Raw genomic sequence first — 20,967 nt, forward strand, 5'->3', positions numbered from 1 at the left:
TGCCCCGTCTCTACTAAAAATACAAAAAATTAGCTGGGCATGGTGGCGCGTGCCTGTAATCCCAGCTACTCAGGAGGCTGAGGCAGGAGAATTGCCTGAACCCAGGAGACGGAGGTTGCGGTGAGCCGAGATCGCGCCATTGCACTCCAGCCTGGGTAACAAGAGCGAAACTCTGTCTCAAAAAAAAAAAAAAAGAAAATAGTACTTTGTTATAAGTGTTTCCGTCTCCCACCCCCATATATTGCTTTTTGTTTTCTAGGTTATGTCTTGCACTTACAAAGTCTTTATATAGTTTAAGATTATTCCAAAATAATTTTTCTTTACCTTTTTTTTTTTTTTCCCCTAGTTCCTAAGTATATTCCAAGGTTCTTTCTCTTTTAATTTCCAGTTTCACCACTTGAGGGAGTTTTTATGTGAAAGTTGAAATTGAATGTGGGTGAACAAAAGCTCTGCATATTAGCTGTCCATGGGCTCTTAGAATTTTTAGTAGAAAGCTGTCCACAGATGAAATACTTTGATCCAGAAATATTAAAGTGAGATTTCTTCTTTCATCTAGAATTATTTTCAGTGCTCCAAACTAGTAATAAATGGCAGAAGAGATTGTGTTTTTCCTATTAAGATGATACAAATTTGCCATCATAGTAGTTTTCTACATACCTTCATGTGTGGAATATAGGCTTGGGATATTTATTGGCACACTGAAGGCAAAATTTTTTTCATAAACACACACATAATACATGCATCCATATACACACATGTATAGTTTCGTGCCATCAAACTCCTTGATCATTGCCATTTATCAAAAATTGAACTCGAAATACAAGACACACAAAAAAAGGTGAAGATTTCCATTTCTGCTGGCATTGGATCCAAAGATTTTAAGTCTTTAAGTGTCTGAATCTGAAGATGGAATCTGGTTTCTTGGATCATCCTGGATTATCATTTTCTGCTTCTAAACATTCTTGAATGGCTCTTGAATGGCCTGTAGATACCCAAGATATTTATCTTCCTAAATAATGTGCATGCCAAAATGTTCTTTACTTCTAGAATTTTCTAAGAGATTTAAATTTTCTTTCAATTGGTTTTCTGTAATACTTAAAATATTGAATATTCCAATTAATCTCTCTTTAACTGTAAATTTCAAACCCTGGACAGAGCCTTTGTATTTTCTACATTTTATGTCTGGATTTAAGATTTATTTTATTCCAGCAAAAATAACGTGTATAAATATGACTTGTTATCTTAAATAGGCCTTTTGTACTAATTTTCCTAATAGATAGATGATGTATAAGTTTTTAATCTTCCACTTGCACATCTAGAAAGTGCTTATTTTTATCATTTTGGTGGAATGGCAAAATATTATGAGATTTACATTTGCTTTCTTTTTGTAAGTACCTATGTTTATAACTTTTTTCCAAGTTATATATAGGTATTTATTTTATTAGAGTAGTTAGGCACATATTCTCCTCCCCTACAGGTTCCACCATTATCAACATCCTACATCAGATTAGATACAGTTGTTATAATCAGTGAACCTATGTTGCCACAAGGTCCATAGTTTACATTAGGGTTCACTCTTAATGTCGAATGTACATTCTGTGAGTTCTGACAAATGTATAATGATATGTATCTATCATAGTACCATACAGAATGGTTTCACCGCTCTAAAAATTATCTGTGCTCTGCCTATTTATTCTTCCCTCCTCACAGTGTATAATTTTTGTACTTACCAAGTTTGAACTTTACTACAGATGACTTCGAATATTAGTTATTTAAAGAAATAGAATTAAAAGAGATAAAATAGGACTACATCTAATGACACAAAGTAATTGCTGAAAATTGTAGGAGATAACATGGCTCAATGGTAGAAGTATTGGACAGAGAAAAATTTTTTTAATGAAAATTAGATACTTGTAGTATGAGTTTTTACTAAGTAATGTGCCACTTCACATCCATCAAGTCTGTTATGTAGCCCCTTATTTGTCTTACTCTTTGTATCTACAATATTTCATTCAACATTTGACAAAAATAAGAATTTTGTAATTGTGCATGTATGCATGAAAGATGAATTTAGATACGTAAGTGAGTAGAAGCCCTACTTTTGTGGTTCTGACTGCACATCCTTTACTGCCGGGATCAATTATAGGCTTATGGAGCTCAGCTGTTAGACCTCTAGCCTCCCTGCTTCACTTGCTTTCAAGGAAATGACCAAAGAAAACTTGGTATGTTATTTTAGATTATGAAATGCTATTATAATAAATGTATGGTTTAGTTAAGTCTGCTAAACATCGTCATTTTTGAATAAGTGTCAGCCCTCTTTATGTACCTTACCGTAGTTTTAAACTATTGTTTGTGTCTTATTTAGGATGCTGCAGCTGATTCAGAGTAGGCTACAAGAAGAGCATTCACTTCAAGATGTGATATTTAAAAGTGCTTTTAAAAGTGCATCAACAGCTCTTCCACCAAGGTGAAATCTGTATTTTAAATGTACAGCTATTTATTATGAATTTATTTTGACATAATTAAAACTAAAGTGTTGGTTTATTTTTCTGAATCACTTTTCTTAGAAAGTGAAAATGGAATCATTCTGTACTCTATAAAGATGACTTTTGCTCTCAAATTTATAGCCTGTGATTTTGATGAGTATCATCACACGTATATTATTTCGTTAGCATTTAATTTTCTTTTTTATGTGTGGTATACCTCCCCATAAAATTCTATTAAGTTTTAAGAAAAATTAGTTTCACTATTATGAGGATATATATACTTTGGTTAGAAATTTAGTTTTATTTCACTTTTTTTTTCAAGGCTATATATATATTTTTTTTAATTTTTTTATTTTAAAGATTATAGGCCAGGCATGGTGGCTCATGCCTGTAATCCCAGCACTGTGGGAGGCCAAGGCAGGTGAATCATTTGAGGTCAGGAGTTCGAGACCAGCATGATCAACATGGTGAAAACCCCGTCTCTACTAAAAATACAAAAAAATTAACCAGGCGTGGTGATGCACACCTGTAGTCCCAGCTACTTGGGAGGCTGAGACAGGAGAATTGCTTGAATCCAGGAGGCAGAGGTTCCAGTGAGCCAAGTTTGCGCCATTGCATTCCAGCCTGGTCTACAGAGTGAGACTCTATTGCAAAAAAAAAAAAAAGACTGGTGGATATTCGGAAATGCTGTAATCATAAACATAACAATTTAAATTTTAAAATACAGAAGAGTTTATATTTGCTTAGGAAGAAAATGTCATTGCCTCTTTGAACTTAGGTGGCATGCCTTTCCTTTACTTCATATTTCTACCCTTCCTCCCTGTCTCCACTACAGTGGCAGATATAAATGAAGAAAGCATATCTTTTTGGACTAATTTTTTTGCTTTAGTCTTTCTTCTGTTGCTGAACTAAGTCTTCTGGTTAGAGTTGAAGAACCATGGACTTTTAAATTTATGTAAATTTAATAGATATTAAATAAGTATTTTTTCCCATTTTATACATGTGTAATTTTTATAGATGTCTAGACTTCAGGAAACTGCTATTCTATTTTTGACATTTAGAATATTACCTGAAAAATGATCATTAGAGATTTTTTTTTCTCTACACAGTTTTCTCATCATAAAATGGTAACTATATTGAATATGCTTTAAATAATATACCTTGTTTTAATAGGGAAGATGATTCATCACAGTCTCCAGATGCATGCAGAATTCATGGTCATCTATATGTCAATAAAGTAGCCGGGAATTTTCACATAACAGTGGGCAAGTATGTTGTTTTCACTTACTGAAAATACTTTGTAATATTAAACAAGACAGAATAGAAGCTTCCCTCAGTTTTCTGGGAAATTTAGTGTATATTAAAACTACAACAGGTGCTTTGTACAGCTAAATGGAGTTAAGTTCTAGACTCAGATTATTCTAATGGGCTTTTCATGTACACGAATATCTCTTAGAGCATTTGAAAGTCACGCAAAACTTGGGATGATTCTTTTTTGTGTGAGACGACCAATGTCATTGCAGGATGCCTTGTTTCTGTGGCAGTTGTCCAGTAAATTCCAATAGCAACCCCTCCCCAATAATTCTGATAACTCAAAATGCCTCTTTTCACTCGCCAGAACAACTTTTCATCCACTGAAAATCACTTAGACTAGCTTCCTTTCTGATAGAGTAGAAAATATCCCAGGAAAGAAATAAGTAAATTCTGAGTATCCACCCTCCCTATGCAGAGTTTTAACAAGTGTTAAGATAACTACAGTCATCTGTACTAGGGTGATTTAATTTGATTTTTAACTTTTAATTTTTTGAAGAGGATGCTCACTTATGCTATTATTTCATAAAATGAATATACCTGTTAACAAAATAAAGAAGGAGGTTTTATTTAAAACAGCTCTCTATTCCTCTCAGAGTAATATCCTGGGTTGTGAGAGAGATCATCCAAGTAAAATATATAGGTTGAGCATCCCTTATCTGAAAATCTGACATTTGAAATGCTCCAAATTTGGAGCATTCAAAATACTCCAAATTTGAGCATTGTCAACATGGTACCCGAAGGAAATGCTTGAGAGTGTTTCAGATTTCAGATTTTCAGGTTAGGGAGGCCTATGTGGCAAATAAAATGTACATATTCCAAAATCTAAAATTTGAAACTTCTGATCCCAAGCATCTTGGATAAGGGATATTCAATGTGTAGTATTGTAATTTGTTTATTCAGAAAAATTTCCCTGAATTTGTTTGAAAATAATAGTAGGAACACTGTTAGACTGATGATATGAATGGAGCTAGGAATAATTTATGACAGTAGACTTTCTTTTTAGTAATAAGCTTGAGGTAATATACTTCACTGTGAACACAGAAGAATTTACCAGACCAAACTGCCAATTATTCCAGTGCATAAAGAAATGCTTTATTGAGCAAAGTTTTAGTATACTTTGTGTTAAATGTTAGTTAATACGTTTTCCTAATGATTGTATTGCTTTTTTTTTTTTTTTTTTAAGTGCCTGGTGTTTTGCTAGGTACCATATCGAACAAATTAAACAATGTTTAGACCTACCAGGGCATATTCTGCAACTTGACAGTGGTGACAGTTAATTGGTTATAAATAAAGAAGGATCTTTTATTGAGAGTTTTTGTTTTCAATTTTTTAGTTAATTGCTAGAATTGGTAACTAGGTAAAGCAGGATTGTGGTAAAGGAGATCTTCAAGGTGATTTTTTTCATTATTTTAACCAGAAACAGGGAAGGATAATACTTACTTGTAGAGGTATAAAGTTAAAAGAACAGGTTAAATTTGAAATGTAACAGTGCATAACAGAACAAAGGCTTATTGCAGGGGTAGACAAACTACAGCTTATATACCAGATTCAGCCTACTACCTGTTTTTGTATAGTTCATGAGCTAAGAAGGGTTTTTATGTTTTTATTTTGTTTTATTTTATGTATTTATTTATTTTTGTGACAGAGTCTCGCTGTGTTGCCCAGTCTGGAGTGCAGTGGTGTGATCTGGGCTCACTGCAACCTCTGCCTTCTGGGTTTAAACAATTTTCCTGCCTCAGCCTCCCGAGTAGCTGTGATTACAGGCAGCCCACCACCACGCCTGGCTAACTTTTGTCTTTTTAGTAGAGACAGGGTTTCACCATGTTGGCCAGGCTGGTCTCAAACTCCTGATCTCAAGTGATCCTCCTGTCTTAGGCTCTCAAAGTGCTGGGATTACAGGCGGGAGCCACCTTGCTGAGCCACGGTTTTTACATGTGTAAATTTTTGAAAATAAATCAGAAGGGGAATAATGTAATACATGAGAAATATATGAAATTTAAGTTTGTGTCCAAAAATAGTTTTATTGGCATACAGCCATGCTCGTTTGTTTATATATGGCTGTTTTTGTATTACAATCCCACAGCTGAGTAATTCTGGTAGAAACTATATTACTCCCTCATTACTGTGTACTTAGGTGTACTATCAATTACAGTGATGCAGTTATTAGTTGACAGCATTAAAAGTGCCATGTATATTCTTGTACTGCAACATTTTATTTATTTATTGTATTACTATGTTAAAGAAAATAGGGACTCCAAATTTTGCATTTTTAAAGAACAGTGGAGTATGGATTATTTGATCAAATTTGGCTGCAGAAGATCCTGCTTATTAAGCAATGACACTATTTAATTGTGCCAAAAAGAGTACAGTATATGTTGATAGTACCAGATTGAGCATTCATCACAATATTGCCAACCTATAAAAAAGCAATGGTCAGAAAAATTAGAAAATTTAAATTGAAATATCCAGAAACTGTAGAATTTTATCATAAAAAGTGAAAATGAAGCTGTGGTCTTTAAGTACCTCATTGTTTACCAACATCCATGTATTGATAAATCTAAGAAACAATGTTTGACTGCAAAAGCTAAAGCAGTGAATCCAGAGAAAACAAATTTGCTTTAGACAATTAGATGATTAGCCTTCTTCAAGAAAAGTATTCCAGTAGATGAGGACAATTGAGAGCAGTATCTAATAGTCAGTTAAAAAACAAGCCAAGAGGCTGGATGCGGTGGGTCACATCTGTAATCCCCCCACTTCGGGAGACAGAGATGGGTGGATCACAAGGTCCAGAGATCAAGACCATTCTGGCCAACATGGTGAAACCCTGTCTACTAAAAATACAAAAATTACCTGGGCGTGGTGGCGTGCACCTATTGTCTCAGCTACTTGGAGGCTGAGACAGGAGAATCACTTGAACTCGGGAGGCACAGGTTGCAGTGAGCCCAGATCACATGACTGCACACCAGCCTGACAACAGAGTAAGACTCCGTCTCAAAAAATAATAAATAAATAAAACTAAAAAAAAAAAAAAAAAAAAAAAAAAAGCTAGGAGATTTTGAGTGATTTCCAAGCTCTTGATGAGTGGACAGATGTTACCAGACCTGCTTATTGTTTATTTGAGGAATCAATGCTGAATTTGAAATGATTGAAGAATTAGAATCTATGAATAGCCTGCTTGCAGCAAAAACTATAGGCAAGAATATTTTTATAGAAGTTGAGAGAATACAATATCAGTGCAACCTAAAGTGTAATCTGGTAAGATGTGTTACAAATGTCTTACAACTGATAGTGGTGTGTGGAGCGGAAAATAGCCTACTTGGATGCATTTCAAATCTTGTGAAAATGTAATGTGTTTAATGCCTATTGTTATCCATTGTATCATCAGTAGTACTTTGCAGAAAATATTTGAATTTATTATGCATTTTAAACTGGTGTGCCAATGGTAAACTTTATTTGCCCTTATGGACCTAAATATTGTCATTTCCGTGGTTTTTTGTCGGAAATAAAAAACTGAATATTCCATCCTGCCCTACTATACAGCAGTTTGATGGCTTAACAGTAAATTTTTTGAGCTCAGGACCAAGATTGGAATATTTCTGAATGAGAAAATTTACATCAGCTACAATTTTTGAGCAGAGAATATGTTTGGAAATTTAAGTTTTATGCAGACTTAACAATGTTTAATGAATTTAGCCTAAAACTAATGCTTATCTATGAAATTTATATTGTAAAATTATTTCAATAACTAGTGATTTTGAGTGGTTTCTTTTACTTTTCATGGCTTGATAGCATTGGTTGTCAGAAGTTAAAGCAAGGATCTTGACTCTATTCTCATACTTTGATATATTTTATGACCTCAAACTGTGTAGTGCCAGAACTTCAGACATTGATGCAAATAAAAAGGAAATCTCCATGTTTCAAATTCATTTAACTGTACAATTGAGGAAATTTTGCTTTAACTTAGATCGGAAGTTATTAATCTGCAATATAATGACATGTTTTTAAAGGTAAATAAGTATGAGGAGAAGAATCCACTAGAATTCTATAAATGTCTTTCAAGCAATGAATATGCTCAACTTGTACTCATGAATTAATATTTTCAAAGATGAAATACTTAAAATTTCATTGTAGATCATCATTATCAGATAAAGATTTATGGTCCGTTTTGAAAACAGGGAACACTGATTCTAAATCCCAGTTTAACAAAATGTAATCTCCCTGCAAAACAGTTCTACTACAAAAAAAAAAAAAAAGCACTCAGTTATTACTATTATATCAATGAAAAGTTTGTGAAAATTGCTTTTTCTCATTATGTAACTACATAATACACTGATTTTGCATCTTGGCCCACAACCCCTAAAGTATTTACTATCCAGGTCTTTACCAAAAATGTTTGCCAACCCCCAAGTAGTTTAGTGCATTGCTGAAATGAGTAGACGTGTCTGCTAAATCATAGGCCAAATGCATTCTTATGTTATTTTGTACTAAGAAAAATTATATAGCTTAAGGAAGATTCACTTTCTGATTTTAATTAATTATATGCATAAATGGTATTACTTTAATTTTTTTTTCTCCTTTCAGGGCAATTCCACATCCTCGCGGTCATGCACATTTGGCAGCACTAGTCAACCATGACTGTAAGTAGTTTCTGACTTTTTTTCAATAAAGATGTACTTGAAGAAAATACTTCGTCTAATACCCTTTTTTAAAAGTGCAGATGCAGTGTAGTTGAAAATGAGCTGTTCTGAAGACAGATATTCATCTAAAGCAAAAAATAAATTTTAAAATTGATTTAATCTGCATTTGTATTTGGTCATGGCTCAGAGTTGTTGAGGTTAGGGAGGAAAGCCTAGTGTACTTTATATAACTTTGTACATGTTTCTGCTAATTTTTGGGGATAATGAAAAGAATATATTTGCAGTTTATTTCCATTTGCATATTGAAATACGGATGTATAGACATGTATAAAGTATTCATGATTGTCATAAGACTTACGTTTTTAAAGCCTGCTTTAGAGGACAAAACAATCGCTTCTCGGCCTTTTGGCTAAGATCAAGTGTACAGGACAAAACAAGTAATGGATTCCACAAAAAATTAGATTGGTCACATTTAGCAATAGTATGTATTAAAGATATATAAGATGAATTTTATTTGGCTGCATGGACATCATTCCAATTCTGACAATACAGTCCAGTTACTATATGATGATTTGGAAAAGGAGATAGATATTTTTGGCTTTTATTATTATAGTAATATTTTCTAGAAGTTAATTTGTATATAATTATAAAATTTGAGATACAGCATTTTGTCAGAATTTGTACATTTAATTCATGTATATTTAAATTTATTTTTCTCAAAGTGAGGTGGCTTAAAATATTGTATTATTATCCCTGCATATTTTAAACATTTTCATTTGAGAATAGGTAAGGATGTAAACCAGCCTGTAGCATGTACTTTTGAATAATATCATTTCTCTGCTATTTTTATTTTTTGCCTTTTAGCTTACAACTTTTCTCATAGAATAGATCATTTGTCTTTTGGAGAGCTTGTTCCAGCAATTATTAATCCTTTAGATGGAACTGAAAAAATTGCTATAGATCGTAAGTAATAATTACTGTTGGATTTTAGGTGTAGAAAATTGTGCTTAATATATATTTTTAATGTCTTCCTACCTGCTGTGTAAAGATAATCTTTAAGTGGTTAGTGAATGAGATGTGTGGAGAGAATTTGTCCTAATAGTGGATGAGATTTGAATGTTCAAAAATGAGCCATAGAACAGAATAAAGAAATTCAAATTAAAAGTTGAAGGAGTTAAAAGGCAGAAGGAGTAGAATTTAAACAGTAGAAATAGATGAAAGGTTAATACATTCATAGGGCATACTGCACTTTTTATATTCACCAAAGAATAAGAACAAAAGAAAAGTTCAACATTCTGAGACGAATAATTTTCTTTGTGTAGGTTCAGTTTTAAAATCATATTTATCATTTAAGAAACCTCTCTGGAGAATTTTACAAATATCAGAAACCTAGAGTTATTCTGGAATGAGTTGGTTATTAACATAGAAGGAGTACATTATAGCACAGATAACCTTTTTTAAATGTTCTTTTTAGCTTTCTGCTCCATTTAAAGTATCAAGTCTATCCAAACATGGAAATATTTTCTTAGTTTTTTAGCAAATTGTCTATTCTCATAGTTTCTGTGGGTTTTTGATTGCCTCTCTCTAAAATAGTCATATACCATGTTCTAGCTATTGGACATTTTAAGGACCTCTGAAGCTTATTTGGCTGGTAGGAATTCTATCCTTTGTAAAATTTAATTAAGGATTTAGTTTTTTATTAGTTTAAGTAGATTTATTAATATTCTATTTAGATTTATTCATATTCGTTACCTTTTAGCAGTGTTATAATCAGATATATTAAAGATGTTTAGAATTTAGAATACTGATTTACATTCATGAATATTTTATGTTCATTGGGAATGTTTCACTTCAGGAAACCTGAGTGTACTAAATTTAGAAATGTGTGGATAGAAACACTTTGAGATTTATAAGCTTTAGTCAGCATGATCTAATCTTGTAATCTAAGCATATGTTCATTCTCCACTGAAATTCATTACATGTTGCCTGAGAGATGCTCATTTCGAAACATACTGGTCAAATGCTTTGTTTCAAGATGCTAAAATGAACTACACATTCTTGTACAGAAACTTTTCTAAATATAAACAAGTTAATTTTCAAAAAGCTGTTTTTAAGTATACTTCTTTCTAAATTCAGAGAAACTAAGGGGTATTTAGAGTCATATTCTGAAATGCTGTGAGGTGAGTATCACCAAAGCTTTAAAGCAGGTTGTATACTTTCCTACTTCATAATATATGTTTTATTGGGCTGCTTTTTCCAAATAAAAAAAAGTCAAAGTTATATATCTGCCATGTCAGGTAACTATCCCTTTCCTGATGTTCTCCAAAAGTATTACAGAGGTTACTTAGCAATGAATATCTTTAATGCAGTGCAAATTTGGATAAACCAGATACTGTATCAGCCCCTCATAGAGCACACATTCCTATAAGGAATTAGATGTTTAGATAATAAGTGTTAGGACAAATGGCTATGAAGAAAATAAAGGAGATTGCCTGTGATATGAGAAAGGGCATGGAAGAGGCTGTGGTATTTGAAAAAAAAACTCTAGTGAAGTAAATAAATGAGCCAAGCAATGATCTTTTTTGACAGCATTGCAGGCAGCTTTATTATTAATGAAGCTTATGGAAATAAAACAACCTATATGTGCTTCCACAAACTGGATAACCTAACTGCATACTTCTCCTACCCTGCCAGCTTCACAAATGGCAGGGATAGCTCACTTTCTGAATGGTAGAGAGGTGCATATATATGTCTTGAAGACAGAACTGTTTAAGAGAGAGAATGCCTATACTATCTAGTTGAGTGGCTTAGCCACACATGATTACTTTTTGCAGATGAATCATTCCTTCCATGAGTGAGAGAGAAGTGGAGAGGAAGGTCAAAGCTTTTACTCTTTTTTGTTTGTTTGTTTGTTTGAGACAGTCTCACTTTGTCACCCAGGCTGGAGTGCAATGGCTCAATCTCGGCTCACTGCAACCTCCACCTCCTGAGTTCAAGCGATTCTCCTGCCTCAGCCTCCCGACACCACACCTGGCTAATCTTTTTTTTTCAGTAGAGATGGGGTTTCACTGTGTTAGCCAGGATGGTCTCGATCTCCTGAACTTGTGATACGCCTGCCTCGGCCTCCCAAAGTGCTGGGATTACAGGCATGAGCCACTGCGCCCAGCAGCTTTTACTCTTTTATGTACAAAGGGGTGCAAGCTTCTATTTAAATTTGGGAGAATTTTTTCTGCTTAAATTTAAGACCATGTTCCCCTTAAGTAAAATTGCCTGGGTTCAAGTTCTCACTCTGCCACTTAATAACCTGGACTTTGGCCTGTTTCTTAACATCCCTCTACTTGAGATGCTTCATCTCTAACAGAAAGAAAATAAAAAGATTTACTTGCTTATCTAGTTGAACCTATGGATAGGTGTGTCTAATTATAATTTTTCTAGAATTAAACCTAGAGAATTAACATGTTTTATGTGAATGGGTAATTGTTTACAATTAATTAGTAATTGATAATATACTGGTATTTAAAACTTGTGTCAAAGCTACAGATGTCTAATGACTTTATAAAAATGATCCTTTTGGCCGGGTACGGGCCTGTAATCTCAGCACTTTAAGTGGCCTAGGCGAATGGATCACCAGAGGTCAAGAGTTTGAGACCAGCCTAACTAACATGGAGAAACCCTGTCTCTAGTAAAAATACAAAATTAGCCAGGCATGGCGCACATGCCTGTAATCCCAGTTACTTGGGAGGCTGAGGCAGGAGAATCGCTTGAAACTGGGAGACAGGTTGTGGTGACCCGAGATGGTACCATTGCACTCCAGAATGAGCAACCAGAGTGAAACTCCGTCTCAAAAAAAAAAAAGGTCCTTTTTATTACACGGTAACCACAGGCCATCATTGAGTAGTTTCTTTAGATACCTTCCTGCTGTAATATTGGTTTCTTTTATTTATTCAAAGGCTAGCTAATTTGATTTGGGTTTATTGTATATCTAAAGATACTAGCAGAAACTGAAAATGTGTCTTGTGGTGGTTATTCTCTTATAATTTTATGTTTAGTTTCTGTACTGTAAAGAAATGCTGGCTGGGCGCAGTGGCTCACACTTATAATCCCAGCACTTTGGGAGGCTGAGGCAGGAGGATCAGTTGAGCCCAGGAGTTTGAGACCAGCCTGGGCAACATGGCAAAACCCTGTCTCTACTAAAAATGAAAAAAATTACTGGGGCTTGGTGTTGTGCAGCATAGTTGCTGTGCAGGAGGCTGAGGTGGGAGGATTGCCCGAGCCCAGGAAGTTGAGGCTGCAGTGAGCTGTGATTGAGCCACTGCACTCCAGCCACGACAGAGTGAGACCCTATCTCAAAAAAAAAAAAAAAAAGGCTGCTTTTTCATGTTGATAAACAGATGATAATGATTATAAGGAATATTTAAGTCACTAGTGCATCTTTTTAAACATCTGTATTGCCCATCTTACGCTTATTGAGAACTTGTTTTCCCAAGTGTAAATAAATTGCTTTCATTGGTTTTTTCTTTTAAAATGTTTTATTTTTTTCTTAGATATTAAGTTGTATGTAACATTAAATTTGAAGTTAAGTGTTTTTATTTTTTATTTTTTTGAGACAGGTTCTTGCTCTGTTGCCCAGGCTGGAGTGCAGTAGCACAATCATGGCTCACTGTAGCCTTGACTTCCTGGGCTCATGTGATCCTCCTACCTCAGCCTCCTGAGTAGCTGGGACCCAAAGGCATGTATCACTATGCCCAGCTAATTTTTAATTTTTTTTTTTTGTAGTAATAGGGTCTGGCTCTCTTGACCAGACTGGTCTCAAACTCCTGGACTCAAGCAATCCCTCCCTCCTCAGCCTCCCAGAGTGCTGAGATTACAGGTGTGAGCACCACATCCAGCTAAATTTCAGGTTAAATGTATTTAATAGAAAAATATATTTGGCTGTAGTTTTGTTGCTACTGAATTGATAAAATGTTTTGTTTTTATTCTAGACAACCAGATGTTCCAATATTTTATTACAGTTGTGCCAACAAAACTACATACATATAAAATATCAGCAGACACCCATCAGTTTTCTGTGACAGAGAGGGTAAGTTGAGTCCACCTGCTAAAATGATTTGGTGGTTTTTTTTAAAAAAAGCATTTTAAAGTCTCCTGCCTACAGAATAAGGTGGCGTTTTACTTGGTGTCTTCCCCCATTTAAAAATTTGTGAAAGTTTTGAAATGAATTCAAATTTTGTTTTAAATCAATAATGTCAGAAATTAGTTTTAATATATTCTAGAGCAATAAAAGTAGATGTTATAAAATCTGAAATGTTTTCTGTTGCATTAAGACTTAAAATTGTTAAACTGTGATGACATTAATTATTTTATTCTTAATGTCTTAATTTTGTAATATGTTTTCTCATAAATTGATATAAGCAGTTCCTAATCTGGCAGCAGATTCTTTGAATTCTATGTTATTTATTAATAAATGTACTGCCTTCTCTGGGAATACATGGTTATTATGGATTAGATAGTAAATTTAGAGGGTTTGCTTTCCTAAATTAATGCTTTGTATTCATCTGATTGAGATGAAGAATATTCCACTACCTCAGGGTGGTGTTATCTTGTAAATAGATACTGACAATGGTGAGCAAAGTGTTGCAATTGGACAGTTTCATAGAATTCTCATCTACTTTGGGATTATGTTTTCTTATTTTTTTGTTCGAATGGTGAATATTCAAATACTTCTATTCAGAAGAGTTCTAAGGTGAAATTTAAGTGCTTTAAAAAATGTTGCTTTCCTTTATATGGTGTTTTCTTTTACTAGCCTTATAACTCATGATGACCATGCCCTCAATAATTGTGGAATTTTTTTTTGTTCTTAGATTAGGTATTGAAGTTTTTAGGGGTGAAGTGTCATGTGTCTATACCTTTTAACTTGGTTTGGGGGATAATACAAGCCCATATAACTTCATATATATGTATAGGTATGTGTGTATATACACTCACACAAAGAAACTAGGTAAAGTTTATACATAAACATATTGTGCTTTTCAACATTTCTTTAAGGAGTGGGGCGATTCCATTTCTTATTGGCAAACACCTGAAAGACAGTACATAGAGTTGACAAGGCTTTGGGGAAAACAGGCAAACATGTAGTGCTTCGGGAATGCAAAATGGCATAATCTTTGTGGAAGGTAGTTTGGCAGTATCTGCAAAAGGACATATGCATTTATCCTTTGAGCCAGCAATCTCGCTTTTAGAAATCTATTCTAGAGATACAGTGGCCAAAAATGTGTGTTTCATGCTATTCATTGCATTGTTATATGTAATAGTAGAAGATTAAAAACAATCCAGATGCTTCATTACACAATGGATGAAGAGGCAATTGTTAAAAATCAAATGAGGATGATCTCTATGTACTAACATGAAATTATGTCTAGGATATATTTTTAAAATAACAAAAGCAAACTATATATATATATATATATATATATTAGAATCCCAGGGCTTTGACCGTCGAAGGATGTGTTTATACTGATAGGGTAACTAAAATAGTTTATTAACTTAAAAAAGAGTGGAGTAACTGGAAATGGTAAAGTGCAGGATGGGGGTTGGGAGGGAGAGGGCTGACATTCATTAGTTCTGGAATCCAAAGTGAATCATTATTTGTCTTTCATTATATAGATGCCCTTATCCCTAAAACAGCTTCTACACTTAGAGGTAGTGACAAATATATTTATAACTCAGCATGATATTGAGCATTTTAGAGCTTTAAGACATAGTCATAATCAGAAACCTGATCAATATGGCTTATAAGGCTGTATTGTGCTAGTAATAGAAAAAAGATTTTGTAATGCCCTACATAAAACTGTTTTAATTTCCCTCGGTAGTAGTTAGGCTCATTATTTGTGTTCCTAAAGCTTCCAGTTTAGTTATAGCATGAGGAACATGCCATATATTTGTAAGCTCTTGAGCTCAGTAGAAAACTTGTATCTAAGGTGACCTTTTTGAGAAAATAAGAAAGAATGATTCTGCTCTTTTGATAGTTTCAAAAGCTAACCACAAAAAGAATACAAAATAATTTGTCTCTGAAGAGCTTAGTCTAGTAGGACAGTTCATAAAGAAATGTGGATGTCCTTTTACAGTAGGGTTGCAGGGCTTAATATTGAATGTATGTAAGTAACCAGATGACATGAATTCTGTTTCTCTCTTCCTCCTATCTCTCCCCTACCTTTTAGGAACGTATCATTAACCATGCTGCAGGCAGCCATGGAGTCTCTGGGATATTTATGAAATATGATCTCAGTTCTCTTATGGTGACAGTTACTGAGGAGCATATGCCATTCTGGCAGTTTTTTGTAAGACTCTGTGGTATTGTTGGAGGAATCTTTTCAACAACAGGTTAACAACCATTTCTTTTTTGTCTAATAATTTCTAAAAGTGTTGCTTACATTTAAGATGCTGCTTCTTTAAGGGGCAAGAAATACATATTTTCATGTTTCGATATTTAAGTAGCTTTTTCTTTAATATGTAATTACCTAACTCCAAAATTATATTGACTAACCAGTAAACATAACTAATTTCATTGTTTTCAGTGATGTAAGGTAGATTATATAATGGTGAGTTAGAGATCCTGGGTGTTAACGTCAGATTGAATTAGAATTGAATGCAAGTTCTGCCATTTACTTGGTGGTATCCTGGAAGAGATCACTTACCTTTTTTGAGGTTTTCAAGTCAGTAAAAATAGCAATAATAATATCTAATTTGCAAGTGTGCTATAGGATTAAATATGAAAATGCCTAGAAGGAATTTAAGGTATTTTTAACTGTACAGTATGTAAAATCATGTGTTATAGTACTTTGAATTATGCAATACATGGAACTAGGTTTTTAATCAGTAATGTGTTTATGATTTTATCCTGAGATCCTAGAATTCACTAAGATTATTTGTTGAATTGTAATGATGAAAATTGGGAGTTAAGTATAATAGAAAAAAGAAGAAATAATTATTTCTTCACCTTCAGTCCCTATTCAGTATTAGATGGAGCTGGGTAGTTTATTATACTTAGAATCATATTTTTAAATGAATGAATAGCTTTTCTTAGGGAATTCTTCATTAGTGCTTCATTTAAATCTATTTAAATTTTTGTTTTTGATATTTATTTTCCAAAATTGTATCAGTGTGTAAAAATCTTGAAAAGATTGTGTTCAGGCCAGGTGCAGTGGCTCACACCTATAATCCCAACACTTTGGGAGGCCAAAGCTGGCATATCAACTTGAGGCCAGGAGTTCCAGATCAGCCTGGCCAACATGGTGAAACCCCATGTCTACTGAAAATATAAAAAATTAACCAGGTGTGGTGGCACACGCCTGTAATCCCAGCTACTTGGGAGGCTGAGGCACAAGAATTGCTTGAGCTGGGAGGTGGAGGTTGCTGTGAGCCAAGATTGCAACACTGCACTCCAGCCTGGGCAACAGAGCAAGACTCTGTCTTAAAAAAAAAAAAAAAAAAAAAAAACCCACAAAAGATTGATTGTACTCAGATCATGAATTATATGGCCTTGTGATTTTTTTAAAAAAGAAATCCATTTGTTTTAATATCTGTCCTGATTATTTTTAACCGTGGAAGTGAATAATGCAAACTGCTTTGTTTTCTTCCGTAATCTATTCCAGTATATTTATTCTTAAATAGAAGTTTAGGAAATAATTTATTAAAAGCATAAACTTATTATTTATTACAGGCATGTTACATGGAATTGGAAAATTTATAGTTGAAATAATTTGCTGTCGTTTCAGACTTGGATCCTATAAACCTGTTAATTCTGTAAGTGGTATAGTATACACAGTGTCGATCTGTAAATCTTAGAATCATTGTTGGGTCTATGGGCCAGGCATGGTGGCTCACACTGGTAATTCCAGCACTTTGGGAGGCCAAGGAGGGAGGATCACTTGAGCCCGGGAGTTCGAGACCAGCCAAGGCAACATAGTGAGAGCCCCATTACTATAAAAGGTAGAAAAAAATTAGCTGGACAACGTGGTGCAAACCTGTAGTCCCAGCTACTTGGGAGGCTGAGGTGGGAGGATCACTTGAGCCCAGGAAGTTGAGGTTGCATTGAGCTGTGGTCACACCACTGCATTCCAGTCTGGGTGACAGAGCCAGACCCTGCCTCAAAAAAACCCAGATACATAGATAGGGTGATAGTAGCTTTTGGTGACTAGAAAGGATTGTCCAAAATAAAACTTTGTGTTTTGAGGAAAGAATGTAAGGAATAAAACTAATTCTTTGGTTTTTTCCCTCTCTTTCTCCTTAGGTTCCCTTTGAGGATGGCCACACAGACAACCACTTACCTCTTTTAGAAAATAATACACATTAACACCTCCCAAGTGAAGGAGAAAAACTTTTTGCCTGAGACATAAAACCTTTTTTTAATAATAAAATATTGTGCAATATATTCAAAGAAAAGAAAACACAAATAAGCAGGAAACATACTTATTTTAAAAAAGAAAAAAAAAAGGAAAAAAAGAACCCCAAACTGAAATTCTTATATTTGTTGTGTCTGTTACAAATGTCATAGAAGAAATAATGCAGCTAAACAGTGAAGAAGCCCAACTGGAGTGTTGCTTTGAAGATGACGCCTTCTTAAATTTTCACACAAAATGGGCAGTATCGAAATCAGACTTGGATTCTTGGTGATAAAAAGCCTGAAGGAAATAAGTGAAACCACATCTATCTATAGAAAAAAAAAAAAATTGAGAAGTGCAAATGTTTGCATCCTTTTGTTTTTAAAAGATATGATATCAGAATAAAATGTGGAAAACATATGGAAAACTAGTCTAGACTTTAAAGAATTGTGATCAGGTCAAAATAAAAACAGGGACTAGTCCCTATGTTATAGCCATATTAATGTTAAGCCATATTGAGAAGACCATTTATCCACTAACTTGGTCTAAAAAAGTAACTGCTTTTCTTTGGACTCTGGTTATTGACTTTTTTAACTGATGAAGGTAGAGTCTTAGAAGATCAAGGTCAGTTCTTACAGGCGCAGGTATGTAGGTGTTATGTAACAGAGGTGTCATTCACAAATGGTATAGTAGTCTCTTACACAGGGAAAAGAAAGCACATTTTTTAAAAAGATGCCAAGTTTCCAAATCTAATCATTATATTATTGGTATATTTTGGGGGACATAGCGTGAGTTATTTAAAAGATCCACTACTGATAGTGAAAATTATCAGCTTGTAAAACATTAAGTAAGAGAAAAATAGAATATTTTATACATGTGGTAAGTGGGGAACAGGGTAACTTTTAAATGAAAGTGTAAGGCAAACTTTAAGCACAAGATATATCAGATCTGAGAGGTGCCATATTAATGTTCATTAAACTGTAAAACTGGATTATGAAAGAAGTATTTGCATTCAGAGTGTCCTGAATATGAATGATTCTGTATTAGATTGTTTTCTAACTTTCTTAACTATTTAAGGATTGGTTCTAAATCTTCAGAATATAAAAGATTAAAAGTAGAGGGAGCTATCATACAGGTACTATTAAAAGCTGTATTTGGAGTATGTATGCCAGTATCAGTTTTCCTTTTGTAATACTGAATGATGGTAGAAGAATCATCAACCAATCCCCAAAGTTGAAATCATTTAGAGAAACAGGAAAACAAAATTCCAGGTAAATAACAAGACTGGAAGACTAAGTTACAGTTTTTCAAATGGATTTATTTTAAAGACAAAGTTATAAAAACAGGATGAACAGTATAATGGAGAAAAGGAGAAATAGTGATGGGTCTATTTTGCATTAAAATTTATGCAGAATGACATTCTGCAGAAAATAAGCATCATTTTAAGAAATGATAATCATTAACAGCCATGAAGTTAACTGATGAAAGTAGATGATACACTTTGAAAGATTTTGAATCCAGAAAATTCTAAATAGTAAATGAAGCTTCTCTAGGTTTTGATTTTTTTTTTCCTTCAGATTATTTCCAACAAAGTTGGGCTATAAACTAACGAAACATCTGTCAACAGGAATTTTAACAGGAAAGAATTAGAATTTTAGACTGTCCTTTAAGTATCCTTGTGAGAAAATTCAATCGAGTTTTGTTTTTTTTCTAAATGGGAGGGAAAACAATATTGATTTAGGATTATTTTAGAACAGTTAAGTATCTTTAAAAAGGATTTAAAAAATTCTTTTGATACTTATGATTTTTGTTTTCATATTTTCCAAATACCATATTAAAATTTAAATTTTAATGAGATCTCCATATTAAAATTTTAATGAGAATTTATTTAAAGCAAAATTCTGCTTTGCCATTGATTTACATTTTAAAGGTTGAAGTCTTCCATCTGAAACTCCTCAAATAGAGTCAGATTTTTGGCAATGGAAGTATTAAAATTCCAGCCAGCCATTTGGATGATGAAGTTTACCTGCCTATTAGGATTTGTTAGGAGTTTTTGGCCTCACCAACTGTTTTCTATTGCAGAGAGCACTTTATTCACCTGCCTATTGTGCAGCTTTCCCTCTGCGTGGAGGCGCCTCCAGCCAGGATACCCTACTTTATTACCCAATTCTCCTTTTCATTTTACAAGAGTATTCGTAATATCTATATGTATGTAGTATTCCAGATACATATGTAAAAGTCTGAGACCTCAAACTATATGAAGTGGATTTTTTAAAAGTTACAGTTTGCATACATTGGCCTATAAAGAAGAGTAAATATTTAGGTGATTAATTCCCTGCTTCGGTATTCGTACACTTCAGACTACCTCTTAGGAAAAGCTTAACTTAGTATTACAAAATTACCTTTATTATTTTTTTTTTTTTTTAGAAAGAGATGGGGCCTCTCGCTGTTGCTCAGGCTAAAGTGCAGTGGTGCGATCATAACTCACCGCATCCTGGAACTCATGGGTTAAAGCAATCCTCCTGCCTCAATCTGCTGAGTAGGTAGGACTACAGGCATGCACCAACAAACCTGGCTAATTCTTTTTCATTTATATAGGTAGAGTCTTTCTGTGTTGCCCAGGCCGGACTCCAACTCCTGGACTCAAGTAATCCTCCCACCTTAGGCTGCTGCATTGCTGGGATTATAGGCATGAGCCACACTGCACCTGGTACTCAAATTACTTCTAGTTCTCAACTTAGATGATTAATATCACACTTTTCTCATATACATTTTATGATAGCATTGAATTTTTATAATTAAAAGTTTACTAATGCAAACAGGATTTACAGTCTTTAATACAATCTTAATTTTGGAATCCATAAAGGGATGACTAAGACCTAATTTTTTAACACTGTAAGAGAGATACACTGTGCATTCTATGTCCGGAGTTAGTAATTCAAGTACCAAAAAGTAATTTAATATGAAACTCCTTCAAAATTCAGACTTTACACTTGAGTTCAAGATGCATATTTTTGATTGTTTAAAAGTTACTTAAACCTGAGCCTTAGGACCTTTAAAATTGCAGCATGTTTTTTAACCTAGTGTGTCTCCTGTTTTGAACTCTAGCAAACCTTCAGCAAGCCAAGGTGGTAGCTCTTTTCAACACTA

At 33.9% G+C, this 20,967-nt stretch overlaps 1 protein-coding gene across 4 annotated transcripts in view; it reads left to right on the forward strand.

The window, feature by feature from the left end:
• The window catches only part of ERGIC2 (ERGIC and golgi 2), a 60,354-nt gene extending 41,095 nt beyond the window's left edge, over positions 1-19,259 (forward strand). For all 4 annotated transcript variants that reach the window (XM_032286915.1, XM_032286929.1, XM_032286920.1 and 1 more), the window contains 8 exons: positions 2,366-2,467; positions 3,660-3,755; positions 8,382-8,437; positions 9,302-9,400; positions 13,420-13,517; positions 15,655-15,817; positions 17,157-17,239; positions 17,727-19,259. In XM_032286915.1, coding sequence (XP_032142806.1) covers positions 2,366-2,467; positions 3,660-3,755; positions 8,382-8,437; positions 9,302-9,400; positions 13,420-13,517; positions 15,655-15,817; positions 17,157-17,239; positions 17,727-17,789 — 760 coding nt within the window. In that variant the 3' untranslated portion in view covers positions 17,790-19,259. The remainder of the gene's footprint in view (positions 1-2,365; positions 2,468-3,659; positions 3,756-8,381; positions 8,438-9,301; positions 9,401-13,419; positions 13,518-15,654; positions 15,818-17,156; positions 17,240-17,726) is intronic.
• The last annotated feature ends 1,708 nt before the right edge of the window (positions 19,260-20,967 follow it).

This window comes from Sapajus apella, unplaced genomic scaffold, assembly GCF_009761245.1.
Source record: "Sapajus apella isolate SASKATOON/1434 unplaced genomic scaffold, GSC_monkey_1.0 scaffold2, whole genome shotgun sequence".
Classification (NCBI taxonomy): domain Eukaryota; kingdom Metazoa; phylum Chordata; class Mammalia; order Primates; family Cebidae; genus Sapajus; species Sapajus apella.